This window comes from Arachis ipaensis, chromosome B05 (genome assembly GCF_000816755.2).
Source record: "Arachis ipaensis cultivar K30076 chromosome B05, Araip1.1, whole genome shotgun sequence".
NCBI classification, from domain to species: domain Eukaryota; kingdom Viridiplantae; phylum Streptophyta; class Magnoliopsida; order Fabales; family Fabaceae; genus Arachis; species Arachis ipaensis.
In genome coordinates, this window is record NC_029789.2 from 131,810,827 (window position 1) to 131,824,722 (window position 13,896).

The window sequence follows — 13,896 nt, forward strand, 5'->3', positions numbered from 1 at the left end:
TTTTATAAGAGATTTAATACAAAAATATTTATCATCATCTGTTTAACGTAACAATTTAAATTTAGGTGAATTGTTCCAAAAAATACCTTTTTTAAATTATTTATTATTAATATCTGGTCAATTTCATAACATTCAATAATGACATAAATGATTAAATTTGAACTACAAAGTTAACCTAAAATAAAATATAGAAATTGATGAGAACAAAATATTAAGACAAAAAATGATTAAAAGCGTAAAAATAGAAAAAAAATATCAAATTTAAATAATGTCAAAAAAATCTAATATATAAAGATGTGAATTGTAAAAATAGAGGGATACATATATAAAGAAGAATAGCATGCATGCATAGACGTTTTTTCGCTATATCATAATTTGCTCCAGCTATACAATGAATTCAGAGCGGTAGTCGGCAGCTTCATTGAGCAACGGTAATGCTTAAATTGAGACATTTTTGAGTTATAAACAAACAATCAACGAAACATTATTCATCCATACTTTTTTATTTATCCATAAAAGAAATTTTACATAAAGAAAAAAAAAAGAAGAAAAGAAGAGTTGAAATAGCAAGAGCGATAAAAATGATTATTCTTATCATTTTGTTTGACCGTCTATATATAGAAGACCAAAAAATCATAATTATCTAACAAAATTAATTTATATTTATTGCATTTAATTTGAATAAGCAAGAAATGATCATATTTTAGTTTAGTATTTAATTCACATTATTTGAATTTGACTCAATACATATAATTTAATTTGATTATTTAATTATTAGTTAAAAATATCTCAATTGCTTATTTTATTTATAGATTTATTATTTTAATTATTAATAATTTAATCAAATCAATTAATTAATATACATAATTTATACCTAATTTGATTTAATAAATTAAAAAATACTATCAGAATATTAAAAGAAATAAATTAGGAAATACTATTAAAACAAATTGATATAAATTATAATAAATTATATTAAGAAAAGAAATATTTAAATATCTAATCAAATCAATTAATTAATATACATAATTTATACCTAATTTGATTTAATAAATTAAAAAATACTATCAGAATATTAAAAGAAATAAATTAGGAAATACTATTAAAACAAATTGATATAAATTATAATAAATTATATTAAGAAAAGAAATATTTAAATATCTAATCAAATCAATTAGTTGATATAATTAAGTCAGTGTAATAAATTGTATTGAATGAGTTAAAACAATTAAATTGGAAACACTCTCCGAAACATGCCACGTCAGCTTCATCATTAAGTGCAGACATCCGGTTTTTATATAATAGAATAGATAGATGTGGTACATGTCATTTTGTCGTTATAATTGAAATCAAATCTTTCCCTCCAAAATTAAAGAATTCTCCCCCTCCCTCTTACTAATTTTACAATCAAAATATACCACATATCACTCTCTCATTATAATTGAAATCAAATATTTCCCTTCAAAAATAAAGAATTCTTCTTTCCTCCCAACTAATTTTACAAATAAAATGTGTCACGTGTCACTTCCACATTGCAATTGAAATCAAATCTTTTCCCTCCAAAATTAAAGAGTTTTTCCCTCCTCCCTCTTCATTTCTCTATCTCTCTCATTCCTTCAACCACTCTATCTCTTTTATATATTATTATCAATGACTAATTACGATTTTAACAATCAAAATTTGTAACATGACATTTTTTAATTACATTAAAATTAAAATTAAAATATTAAAATTAAAATTGAAATTAAAATATACTTATATTATATATCATATATTACTATCTAATTTAATAATCAAATGTGTCACATGACACTCTCTTATTAAAATTGAGAGAAAATATTTTTTTTTTTAAATTAATAAACTCCCATCCTAAATTCTCTCAACCTCTCTCCATATATTAGTAATTTGAGAAATCAAAGTATGCCATCCGATATTTTTTTACAATTAAAATAAAATTTTTTCTTCAAAAATTAACAAACTCTCACTCTCACTCTCATTTTTCATCTTTATCTTTCTCTCTCTTTTCTTTTATTCTCTATTTTTTCTATCTTTCTCTTTTACGGAAAACAAAATTAACAAAATAATATAATTTAAATAAAAAATATTATTATTATTGTTATTATATACATAGTTTTTTATTTAATTTTAAATTTTTACCGCTTATCTTTCTAATCTATATTTTCATTTCTATTTTTTTCAAATATTTATTGCATATAATTTGGAGAGAATACTAATGTTATAATTAAAAGTTAGAATCAAGATTCAATTGTTTTAAAAAAAATTATTTTTGAGTTAATTTTATAACTAATAGTGAAGAAAAGAAGAGTTGAAATAACAAAATCGATAAAAATGATGATTCTTATCATTTTGTTTGGCCGTCTATATATAGAAGACCAGAAAATCATGATTATCTAACAAAATTAATTTGTATTTATTGCATTTAATTTGAATAAGCAAGAAATGATCATATTTTAGTTTAGTATTTAATTCACATAATTTGAATTTGACTCAATACATATAATTTAATTTGATTTAATTATTAGTTAAAAATATCTCAATTGCTTATTTTATTTATAGATTTATTATTTTAATTATTAATAATTTAATCAAATCAATTAATTAATATACATAATTTATACCTAATTTGATTTAATAAATTAAAAAATACTACCAGAATATTAAAAGAAATAAATTAGGAAATACTATTAAAATAAATTGATATAAATTATAATAATTATGTAATATTTAAATATCTAATCAAATCAATTAGTTGATATAATTAATCTCATAATAAATTATATTTAATGAGTTAAAAGAAATAAATCGAGAAACACTCTCAGAAGCATGTCACGTCAGCTCTATCATTAAGTGTAGAAATCTGATTTTTATATAATAGAATAGACGTTAATTCATATATAGTATATAAACAAATTAATTAGAATAAATAACAATTTATTTATTTTATTTTAGACTTTATAAATGAAAAGACTAATTCACTAATATAACGAATTATAATTAATGTAGTATAATTAATTAAGTAATATAAATTATAATAAATTATATTAAGAAAAGAAATATTTAAATATCTAATCAAATCAATTAGTTGATATAATTAAGTCAGTGTAATAAATTGTATTGAATGAGTTAAAACAATTAAATTGGAAACACTCTCCGAAACATGCCACGTCAGCTTCATCATTAAGTGCAGACATCCGGTTTTTATATAATAGAATAGATAGATGTGGTACATGTCATTTTGTCGTTATAATTGAAATCAAATCTTTCCCTCCAAAATTAAAGAATTCTCCCCCTCCCTCTTACTAATTTTACAATCAAAATATACCACATATCACTCTCTCATTATAATTGAAATCAAATATTTCCCTTCAAAAATAAAGAATTCTTCTTTCCTCCCAACTAATTTTACAAATAAAATGTGTCACGTGTCACTTCCACATTGCAATTGAAATCAAATCTTTTCCCTCCAAAATTAAAGAGTTTTTCCCTCCTCCCTCTTCATTTCTCTATCTCTCTCATTCCTTCAACCACTCTATCTCTTTTATATATTATTATCAATGACTAATTACGATTTTAACAATCAAAATTTGTAACATGACATTTTTTAATTACATTAAAATTAAAATTAAAATATTAAAATTAAAATTGAAATTAAAATATACCTATATATGTATCATATATTACTATTTAATTTAATAACTAAATGTGTCACATGACACTCTCTTATTAAAATTGAAAGAAAATATTTTCCTCCAAAATTAATAAACTCCCTTCCTAAATTCTCTCATCTACCTCTCTCTATTTTTCTATTTCTCTCTACCATTTTCACTCTATATATAATTTATATTTTATATTAATAATTTTTTGTGACTTTTTTATATTAGTAATTTGACAAATCAAAATATGTCATTCGATATTTTTTTATTACAATTAAAACGGAGAAAAAATATTATTTTTAAATAGCAAGTATAAAAATTAATTATTTTTATTTTTGCAACAAACTTAACAGTTAACACCTAATTAAATATAAAAGTATACACGTTAAATTGTTTTAAATTTTAGATAATGAATGTTAAAATTAATTATTAATAAAAAATTAGACATTTTCATATAAAAATAATAAATAAAAATCTTATTATTTGATTTTTTATCTACAGATACTTTAGTCTTCTTAGTCAGAAACTTTTGTCAACCTATGACTTTTTTTTTGCAAAAGTAATTTGATTTTATAAATTTGTTGTACAATGCATAATCTATACTGTCAAAACAAAGTGGACCTGTCAGAACAAAGTGGACCGTAGTTTTAAAAAATTTATATTCCCATAATGTTACTACGGGTGAAAATACTAGTTTATAATTAAATGATGTGGATAGATAGTTGATCAATTGATTTCATGGTGACTATAACTAAATGATGATGATAAGTATATAAATTCATTTTGTGTTTGAGGAACAATAGATTCTTAGTTTGGTACATATTTGTATGTAGTAGGCAGATACTGAATTTGGAAATTTGAACTGCCTTGATATTCACAAGTTTGTTTCCCTGTGTCTGCATCAATTTATAATTTTTCTCAAGTTGTGTTGCTTTTAGTTGTGCTTCTTCTGCTACTTTAATTCTAGCTTGATTCTCATTTTCAATTTCTGAGCACTTTTCTTCAAACTCTACTCTTGGTGAATTGGATGATGGATGGAGTACCACACATAGAGAGCATGCGAGTGAGAGTGTAGGGATGAAGTTGAAAGGAAGCAAAGATGGAAAGCAGAATGGGGAACAGAATTTGGGATTTGAAGAGCATACCTTAATTTGATTGGTGAGGATGAGAACAATGACAACATTCTTTTCTTGCAATCAATGGAGTATCACAAAAGGGAATGCGTTGAATTGAAGAGTGCTTCCACCTGAGAGAGTCAGAGTAGTATCAAGCTTATTCGATTTCTTTGATTGTTGATTTGTTTCTACTTGAAAAATTTGCCAAAACTAAAGATTTAGTAATCTTTTTATTATCTTAATCTCGGCCACGGATTTTAGTAATAATATTTCAAATTGAACCCTCTGTTTTCGGTTCTTTATATACTTCATATTTTTTTTCAGAAAAACTAGTTATTTTCTATTTCAACGTTAAAGAAAACCCCTCAAAAAACAAATGATAACTGCTCTTTTTTCAAAATTTTTGATGTCGATTTTTTTTTTTCTGAAAAAAGAAAACAAACAAACAAATGGAACAATGTTTTTCATGATAACTTCAAGAACGTTTCAAATGAATCATTTGATCTATGGTAGAGCCAGCATAAAGATGAAAGTTATCAAGCCATCAACCTACAAGTTTAGCTCAGCTAACAAATCAAAATACTCCCCACTGGACAATTCCTATCATATAAAATTACAATGGTAAAATCTAATGTCATTATTCATCTTGCAACATAGTAGTTCAATACAACTTATCTTTGTAAGATCAGTATGACAAAAAGAAGTGAATAAACTTCATTAAAATCAGATTGATCACTTAATTGTTTCCCAACAATATTTTAACTGTAATGAGATTTGAACTTAAAAGCTCGAGTATACCACCAAAATTTCTCATTTTATTGTAAAGTTTATAGGTTTATCATTTTTCTTAACATGATTATATGGGAACATGCAATTGATGATGAAGTGTTCCAAATTTTGTGAGCATTAACCTGTGCAAATGTTTCTTGCTACTCTTTGGGGTGCTTGGAGATTGCACAAGAGGCTGGTGTTTGATCAAAATCCTTTGACTTTGAAGTTTGAATCGCAGTTCCTTTATATACATGCTTTCAGACAGGTCCGTTTGACTGCTATTGACTATCTCCTTCTACTTGGCAGGATGGCTGCCCTTTGTGGACGAAACTACTATGCAGGTGGTCCATGATTACCCCCCTGGCTGATGTGCAACCCTTCCTAGCTGGGGCTTGGGGAGAGCAATTGTTCTGCCTCTTCTTTCCTTTGTTCCATATATGCCAAATTGCCAATCAATAGTAGTTCAATCAAGCTTGGTTTTGTTACCCACCGATATTTATACCTTGAATCAAAAGCAAAATTTATTTACTCTATATAACAAGAAAATCAGTTACCTTCTTTGTCATGTTAATTGCTTTGGTACAATATCTCTCAGGTATAACTGCATGAACACAGATAAATGAGAAGATGTTTGCAAAATAACATTTGAGATTTCATCTAAAGCTACATCAGCCAGTTTGTGCTGCATGGGGGGAAATGAAAAGATTGAAAGACAATAAGAGTGCAGGGAAGCTTCACAACTAACACGTGAATCCCTTTCAATGATGAAATCAGAACCATTTCAGCTTAGTGCTAAATTAACATCAATGCATTTATATAATTACAGAAAAGAAAAAAAGAAATAATGATAGATACCCACAAGAAACGTATGACAACCATCTAGTAGCTGAAAATGCCATAAAATAAGCAATGACAAAGAAAACGCTTAAGGTGGATAAAGCAGAATAAAGGGTAACAATCATGTCAAGACCCAAAAGCATTAATATGTAATGGATAGATGATCCTGAAGAAGGTAACAAAACACAAGTTAAAAAGAAAGAGATACAAACAACATTTGTGATGTCTAACAAGAAGAATCTCATCTACCTTTATCCTTGCAATAGGCCTCTAGATATCATTTCACAAAGAAGTTTCTCAGCTTTATCATTTTCACCGTTTTCAAATAGAGCACAAATGATTGTTTCATAAGTCACAGCATCTGGTAAGCAACCACTGTCTTCCATTTTTGTCATGAGTGCCAATGCTTCGTGAAGCAGACCCTCTTTGCAAAGCCCATTGATCATAATGGTGTATGTCCGCACATTTGGACGATAGCCTTTAATGGAAAGATCTTGAAATATCTCTTCTGCCTTTTTAATTCTTCCACTTTTGCACAGGCCATCTATAAGTATGTTGTATGTATATATATCTGGATCAATGCCACTCTCTTTCATTTCCTTGAATAATATAAGTGCCTTGTCATGTTGTTTGATATTGAACAAAGCATCCAGCAAGGAACTGTAAGTGACTATATCAGCAGGTTGACCTCTATCATGCATCTTTTTAAGAAGCTCCACAGCACAAAGGATTCTCCTTGATTTTCCCAAGCCATCAATTAGAGTATTGTAAGTAACCATGTCCGGAACCAAGTTCCTGCAACGCATCTCTTCAAAGAGATTCAAGGCATCATCGACCATTTTACTTTTGCACAAACCATTAATCATGATATTGTAACTACAAACATTAGGCGACACACTACTTTGGGCCATTGTGTTGAATACATATTTTGCCTTATTTACCTCATTAACCAAACAATATCCATCCATTAAGCTATTATAAATAAACACTTCTGGTTTCACACCTTTTTTCATCATGATAACAAACACACTCTTAGCATCTTTGACCCTTCCTTCCTTACATAGCCCATCAATCAAAGTACTATAGGTAGAAGCATCTGGAGTAATGTTTTTCAGCATCATATGATTCAGTAAATCAATGGCTTCTTTTAGTTGACCCCCAAGGCATAATCCATAAATTAGAGTGCTGTACGTGATAACATTAGGATAAATTCCCTTAGCAAGCATTTCAGAATATAAATGAAAAGCTTCACTTAGAAGGGTAACCTTGCACAAGCTATCAATAATTGCGTTGTACATGATGACATTAGGAACAATTCCATGTCGTGGGATCTTTCTCAACACTTGAATAGCATCTGATGTGTGTCCGGTCTTACAGAGCCCATTGATCAAGGTCCCATAACTGACTTGATTAAAGTGAAATCCATGAGCCAGCATTGTGGCATGAAAGTGCAGTGCTTTTTCAACATTACCACAGAGACAGAGGCCTTTCAGGATTGTTGTCAACGTTACGGCATCAGGCTGAAAACCCATCCTGAAAATCTTGGCCAATATAGAGAAAGCAAGCTTCATACGACCCATGCCACAGCAACAATTGATTAAGATATTCAAAGTAAATAAGTTGGGAGCGATTCCCCTGGCTTGCAATTGCTGAAAAAGGGAAATGGCGGTGGGAAAATGGTTGGTCTTGGCAAGAGATCCCAAAATCTTGGTGAATTGGATGATGGACGGAGGGCGACGCATAGAGAGCATGCGAGTGAAGGAATCAACAGCTTCATCAAGTGATTGGGGCTGAGAGTGAGAGTGAGAGTGTAGGGATGAAGTTGAAGGGAAGCAAAGACGGAGAGCGGAGAGGGAAACAGAATTTGGGAATTGAAAAGCATACCTTAATTTGATTGGTGAGGATGAGAACAATGACAACATTCTTTTCTTGCAATCAAGTGGAGTATCGTAAAAGGGAATGCGTTGAACTGAAGAGTGCTTCCACCTGAGAGAGTGAGAGCAGTATCAAGCTTATTTGATTCGCTTAAGTTGTGCGTCTTCTGCCTCTTTAATCCTAGCTTTATTCTCATTTTCAATTGCTGAGCACTTTTCTTCAACTCTACTACTACTGTCTTTATTATCCGAAATTAAATGAATTACTTGTCATAGTATTAATTAAAGTTAATCTTCAAATTAGTGTCTAAAAAAATAAGATATTTTTTAAATTTATCTTAAATTTTTTTTTAATTAAATTAGTTTTTTAAAAATTACAAATTAATCATATTTATCCTTCAATCATTCCATTATTAATTTTTTTCAAATATTGATATTGTAAAACGTTAATTAATAACGTACATAATACATGATATGTTTAATTGATATTGACTAAATTTATTTATGAAAAGTTATTAATTTAGTCATTTTTTATAATTACAAAAATTCTATTCCTAATATGATTTAGTGATAAAATTGATAAATTTTCGTAAATATATTTAGTCAACGTCTAATAAACATGTTATGTGTCATGTATGCTATTGATTAATATAAACATCAATTATTGATAAAAATTATAAATGGAGTAATTGAAGAATAAATATGATTAATTTATAATTTTTAAAGAACCAACTTGATTGAAAATATTTTTATGGGACAAATTTAAAAAATAGCTTAAAAACAATGCATATATGCTGCTATTTGTTGGTAACTAGGTCGTTCATCCCATTAATTGATATATGGACCTTTGTCGTATTGTTTTCTCCTATTGAATTTTTTATTCTGACTTGTCATTTGAAGGTTTGATATTGCATTTAAAATTGTGTTAACACTTAGCAGTATTTGCTATCTTAACACTGACGAGTATATATGTTTATTTAGATGAGGAATTTTTTATTTTTCTACAAATAATCATTTCTATTCTATGAGACACCATTTTATAATTTTTATTTCTCATATTTGTTTCTATTTTTTGTAATTTAAATTTCGAGTGACAAATGTCATAACCTTATTCTTAAAACAAAAAAGAGGGTTAAAAGTACACTCCTTTCTTTGAATTATACTATTTAAAAATATCACATAATTTCTTGGGTGAAAATTTTATTTGCAAAATATATTGGAACTTTTAGCTAAAGTAATTCTTTTGTTTTCATCATTTCCCTTTTTAACAGTGAAATGTACTATTTTAAGACAAAAATGTAGGCCGTTTCAACTCTTCACTTTAGTAACTGTTGCTTGGTATTATCTACAATAGGAACCTCTTTAATTACTATGGTACTTGCTCAATTGCTAGTTTTGTTGCTTCTCTATTATAATTGCAGCATGGGTTTCATCTTGCCGACCCTGCATTTTTTTTAAAGTGTCTTGTAATTTTGCAATCTCTTGTCCTTTAACTTCTTCAAGATCAATTAGTATATTGAGAATGGTATAATATTCAATCATGGTTATTAATGAACCCTTATGATGTATATCTCTTGACTAGACTAACTATTATGTAAGTTCTTTGCTGTATTATGATGCGAAAGGAAAAGATGGATTATTTGCTGGATTATCAAGATAGGAATTCACTGGTTTTATTTACAAAATTCAATTGTTATTTTATGATTTGTTTGTATCTTTTTATTTTTACTAGCATTAGTATAATAATTGGTCATCAGTTTAGCCACTGCATTCTCTTTACTCGAAACTTTTTTAGTTGTGCCATTATTTTAGCCTCATTACCCTATTATCATTTTCGGTCTTTCTTAGCTAGTAGATATCACAGCCTGTGATGGGAATGGAGAGTTTTCCTTATGTGGAACTTGAGGTGACAACCTGGATTGTGAATGGTCTTGTAATGCCAGCTCGTCACAAGAAGTATAAATATCTACATGTAACATTTCTATTTCTTTTGTGGGAATTTCTTGTGATCAAATCAAGAAAGATTCATCATCCTTTGCTTAAGTTCAGGTAACACTTTAAAATAACTCAGAATTGAATTAGATGTTTGAAAAGGTGAATCTATAAAAAAAAAAAGGAAAAAAAAAATTATCAAATTCAATGAGAAAAAGGACGCCGGTGCTTCATGAAAATGTTTCATTAGTTACCAAATGCGTGATGCATTTTCACATTTGTAGTTCGAGGGCTAGCATTCATGAAAGTAAAAACATTTTTATCAATGCCAATAAAGAACAGTTAGTCTGTTTTGACTTTTGACCATAGTTTATGATTTATTAATTAAATAGAAAAAAAAACTCAGCTTGAATTGAAATTGATCCTTCTAAATACTCTCAAATAATTTAGAATCCAAGGCCTATATTTTATATTGAATAGTCATGAGCAGAAATTTATCAGTATAATTTTGTGTTACATATTTATGAAGCAAAAAGGGGAAAAAAAAAAAAAACATGTAGAGGTAACGAGTAACGACACACGAGCTAAATGTTTTAACTAAGTAGGGACCAAAATTCAGATAAAATCCAAACAGGCAAACATCGTTACAAGTCATAACTCACAAGATATTCATATGGACCGAACCTTCACTTATTATAACCGATACAAACGTAATATCAGTGGGTATCACATTGTTAAGCGTGATTATACTATTGGTGATATGCTAATTATGTTGGTGTGGGTTGGTGTTTCATCATTTGGTTTCTTATCTAAAAGGTCAGTAGTTTAAATTCTACCTTAGACATGAAAAGCATTTTGTATTAAATTATGTTTTTAGTGTTTGTTTGGATGTTATTAAGTTAGAAAATATTTTTTTATCTTTTATTTTTTTTGTGTTCAACACTTCCACAATTTCATCTTTTATTATTGCTGCTGACTATCCATCACCGTTGCCGCCTAGTTGGCAACCGTCCAACGATCATCGCCGTCGATCACCCTAAAGTCTAAACTTAAAATTCTAAATCCTACTGAACCCTTAAAAATGTGAGGATTAAGAAAAGTAGTTTTGACAACTGGAAAAAAAGGGACTAATGTCGACTAATCTTAAAGTTAAGTTCTGTACAAGATGTCTCTGGTACGGGTTGAGAGATGGATCGAGAACTTGCGGGTTAAGGCAGATGCCGGATTGCTTGACTGGAGCAATAGGGGGAGGTACCTGCAAAGACACTCCGACGCTCAAGTCAGAATGGATCTAAGAGGTATAAAGTGTGTGGAATGAATGAATACCTGGAGGGACTTGGGTCCTCCTTTTATAGGTGTTGGTGAGCATCTTATCTTATCTTATCTTATCTGGCTAAGATAAGGGAGATGTTTGAATTCGAAAGTCGGTTAGGAGCTCTAGAGGGCCAGTTTCGGGCCTTCCGGAAGATGGAGACGGGTCGGACCCGAGGAACCGGGTTCGGGTTTAGTCGTGGGTCCGGGATCCGTGGGCCGGATCCGTAACAGTTGCCCCGCAGCGGGAGAGCGAGCAAGGTCGGTCTGTCGCTGGGAGGTATGGTATTTGACTGCGGGCTGGGTCTTTAGTTTTTCTTGGGTGTTCGTTTGATTCTCCGTCGTGAGATCGGTGTCTCGGCCTCGGCTTTTGCTGGAAGGTTCGTCTGACCGTTTTGGTTTGACGTGACTCTTCCGAGCCTACTACGTCTGTTGCGTTCTTCGAGGCGTGCTTTATTAGCTTCTATTTTCGAGGGAGGTGTTTAATGCGAGGGAGCATTTTCCTCTTTTGCCCCTACGAGCCTTACCTTGTTTTAGGGTTATTTGTGTATTTTCGCCCCCCTCCTTTTGTAACCGTTTTGGCCTTTTAATTCCCTCGTTTGTTTTATTTTTTATTTTTTCGTTCTTTCTTGAAGAAATCTTCTCTTCTCTCTGTGTTACTGTTCTCTGGTGCTTTTTTGCCGCTTCTGCTTCTCAAGCTTCCCCAGGATCTTTTTCTCCGTTTCCAGGTTGGTGTGCTTCTTTTCTTCTTTTTTGTTTTGTGCTATGCCTGTTTTGTATTTGTCATGCGTTGTACTTTGTTATTTCCTTGCTGCATTAAAAAAAAATAAAAAATATCATTTTTAGAAGCTACAATAAATTACATATTTTTTTAGAAGATCTTATATAAAAAAAGATCATTTGAAAAAAGATATTTTCAGAGAATCATACTCAAACAAATCCTTAAGCAGATGACCATAGCAAAAAGATTAATAATTGAGTTTCATCCTCAAAAACCCAAAAAGAAAATAGTATTAGTAATTGTGTTTCAAACTTTTTTTTATATATAAATAAAAAAATCATATTAACTCTTAAACATTTTTTTCAATATTTTACCGTTTTAAGTATTATATGATAATTTTGCAGGCAGAGACTATTTCACAATCAATGACTACGCAATAGAGGTAAAACGACTTCTCCACTATAGCTACGAAATCGTTGGGACCACTATATAACAACGCAAGTAGTCCTTGCGCGTTACCTTGCAGCCATTTGTTTAGTTTTGTCGCAATCAATGACTATACAATAGAGGTAAAACAACTTCTCTACTATAGCTACGAAATCGTTGGGACCACTATATAACAACGCAAGTAGTCCTTGCGCGTTACATTGCAGCCATTTGTTTAGTTTTGAGTTTGGAGAATTTCAAAGAAAATAGAGAGAGAAAGAAGGAGAAAAAATAAAAGAAAAAAAAGCTTTTGTCGCAATGATTCGGAGTAGCGACATCAACCGTTTGAATGAAGGTAGACATGTCACAGGCCACATTGATGATAAGGTTAGAATTTAAATTAATTTTTTTGTTTATTATATTATAGTTATTAGTTGGTTAATTAGTATTTATAAGTTTAGGTTAGTTTAATATATTAAGGAATAGACATTTATAATATATAAATTAAGGAGACTTTTAAATTTAATGTAAAAATCTTTGGATTTTAGACTACACATATTGTAAATTATTATGAATGAGATAAATGTTGATTTATCATTGATAGAGTTTTAGAGATACTTTATATAATAGGTGTTATTAGTAGCATTGGTTAAAACTTAATGTAGAAATCTTTGAATTTAAGCTAATTATTATAGTTTATTATAATTGAGATGAGTGGTGATTTAAATTGAGCTTAATGTCGAATTACATAGAGTCAACGAGTCCTATTTCCAAGGAGGAATAGGGACTCAGGAGTGGAGAGACCGCTTGATGTATTGCTACGCTACCTAGAGGATGCTAGTTTCGCCCATGTAGCTCCAGTTATAGATTTTCACTTCGATAACTTGCTCCTGTTGGCATTTGTTGAGAGATGGCGTCTCCATTCGTTCCACATGCCGTGGAGTGAGTATACCATCACCCTTCACGATGTCGGTTATTACCTTGGCTTGCAGACACATGGGGAGTCGGTAGGTGGTTGCAGTCGAGATTTTCATACTTATTATGGTCATGACACATGGGAGATGATTGAGGAGGCACTTGGAGCATAGTTAGGGGTGGCAAACAGGTCTAAACCCGCCGGACCAGCCCACGTAATCCATCAAAAAAGGTGGGCAGGGCTGGAAAATTGGAAGCGCCAAAGAGTAAAAGCTCGCCTAACCCGCACCGCTTAAACCGCGGGTTTTGGCGGGTCGAGG

The 13,896-nt window shown here is 30.2% G+C and overlaps 2 protein-coding genes and 1 long non-coding RNA gene across 9 annotated transcripts in view; 2 read left to right on the forward strand and 1 right to left on the reverse strand.

The window, feature by feature from the left end:
• The window catches only part of LOC107644210, a 10,006-nt gene extending 3,881 nt beyond the window's left edge, over positions 1-6,125 (forward strand). For both annotated transcript variants that reach the window (XR_002347233.1, XR_001621262.2), the window contains exons 3-4: positions 4,727-5,410; positions 5,867-6,125. This is a non-coding gene — a long non-coding RNA (uncharacterized LOC107644210). The remainder of the gene's footprint in view (positions 1-4,726; positions 5,411-5,866) is intronic.
• Positions 5,481-13,896, reverse strand: part of LOC107644195 (pentatricopeptide repeat-containing protein At1g63130, mitochondrial-like) — an 84,230-nt gene continuing 75,814 nt past the window's right edge. Inside the window, exons 2-5 of one of the 6 annotated variants that reach the window (XM_021102807.1) lie at positions 8,282-8,383; positions 6,714-8,168; positions 6,115-6,161; positions 5,846-5,984 (exon numbers count right to left, since the gene is read on the reverse strand). In XM_021102807.1, coding sequence (XP_020958466.1) covers positions 5,913-5,984; positions 6,115-6,161; positions 6,714-8,148 — 1,554 coding nt within the window. In that variant the 5' untranslated portion in view covers positions 8,149-8,168; positions 8,282-8,383 and the 3' untranslated portion in view covers positions 5,846-5,912. Of the gene's footprint in view, positions 6,063-6,114; positions 6,162-6,646; positions 8,498-13,896 lie in introns of those variants that run through there. The other 5 variants (XM_021102806.1, XM_016348003.2, XM_021102804.1 and 2 more) reach the window with 5 other exon arrangements.
• Positions 12,980-13,896, forward strand: part of LOC107641148 (protein MAIN-LIKE 1-like) — a 1,366-nt gene continuing 449 nt past the window's right edge. The window contains exons 1-2 of the mRNA XM_016344655.1: positions 12,980-13,048; positions 13,414-13,668. Of these exons, the coding sequence (XP_016200141.1) occupies positions 12,980-13,048; positions 13,414-13,668 (324 nt within the window). The remainder of the gene's footprint in view (positions 13,049-13,413; positions 13,669-13,896) is intronic.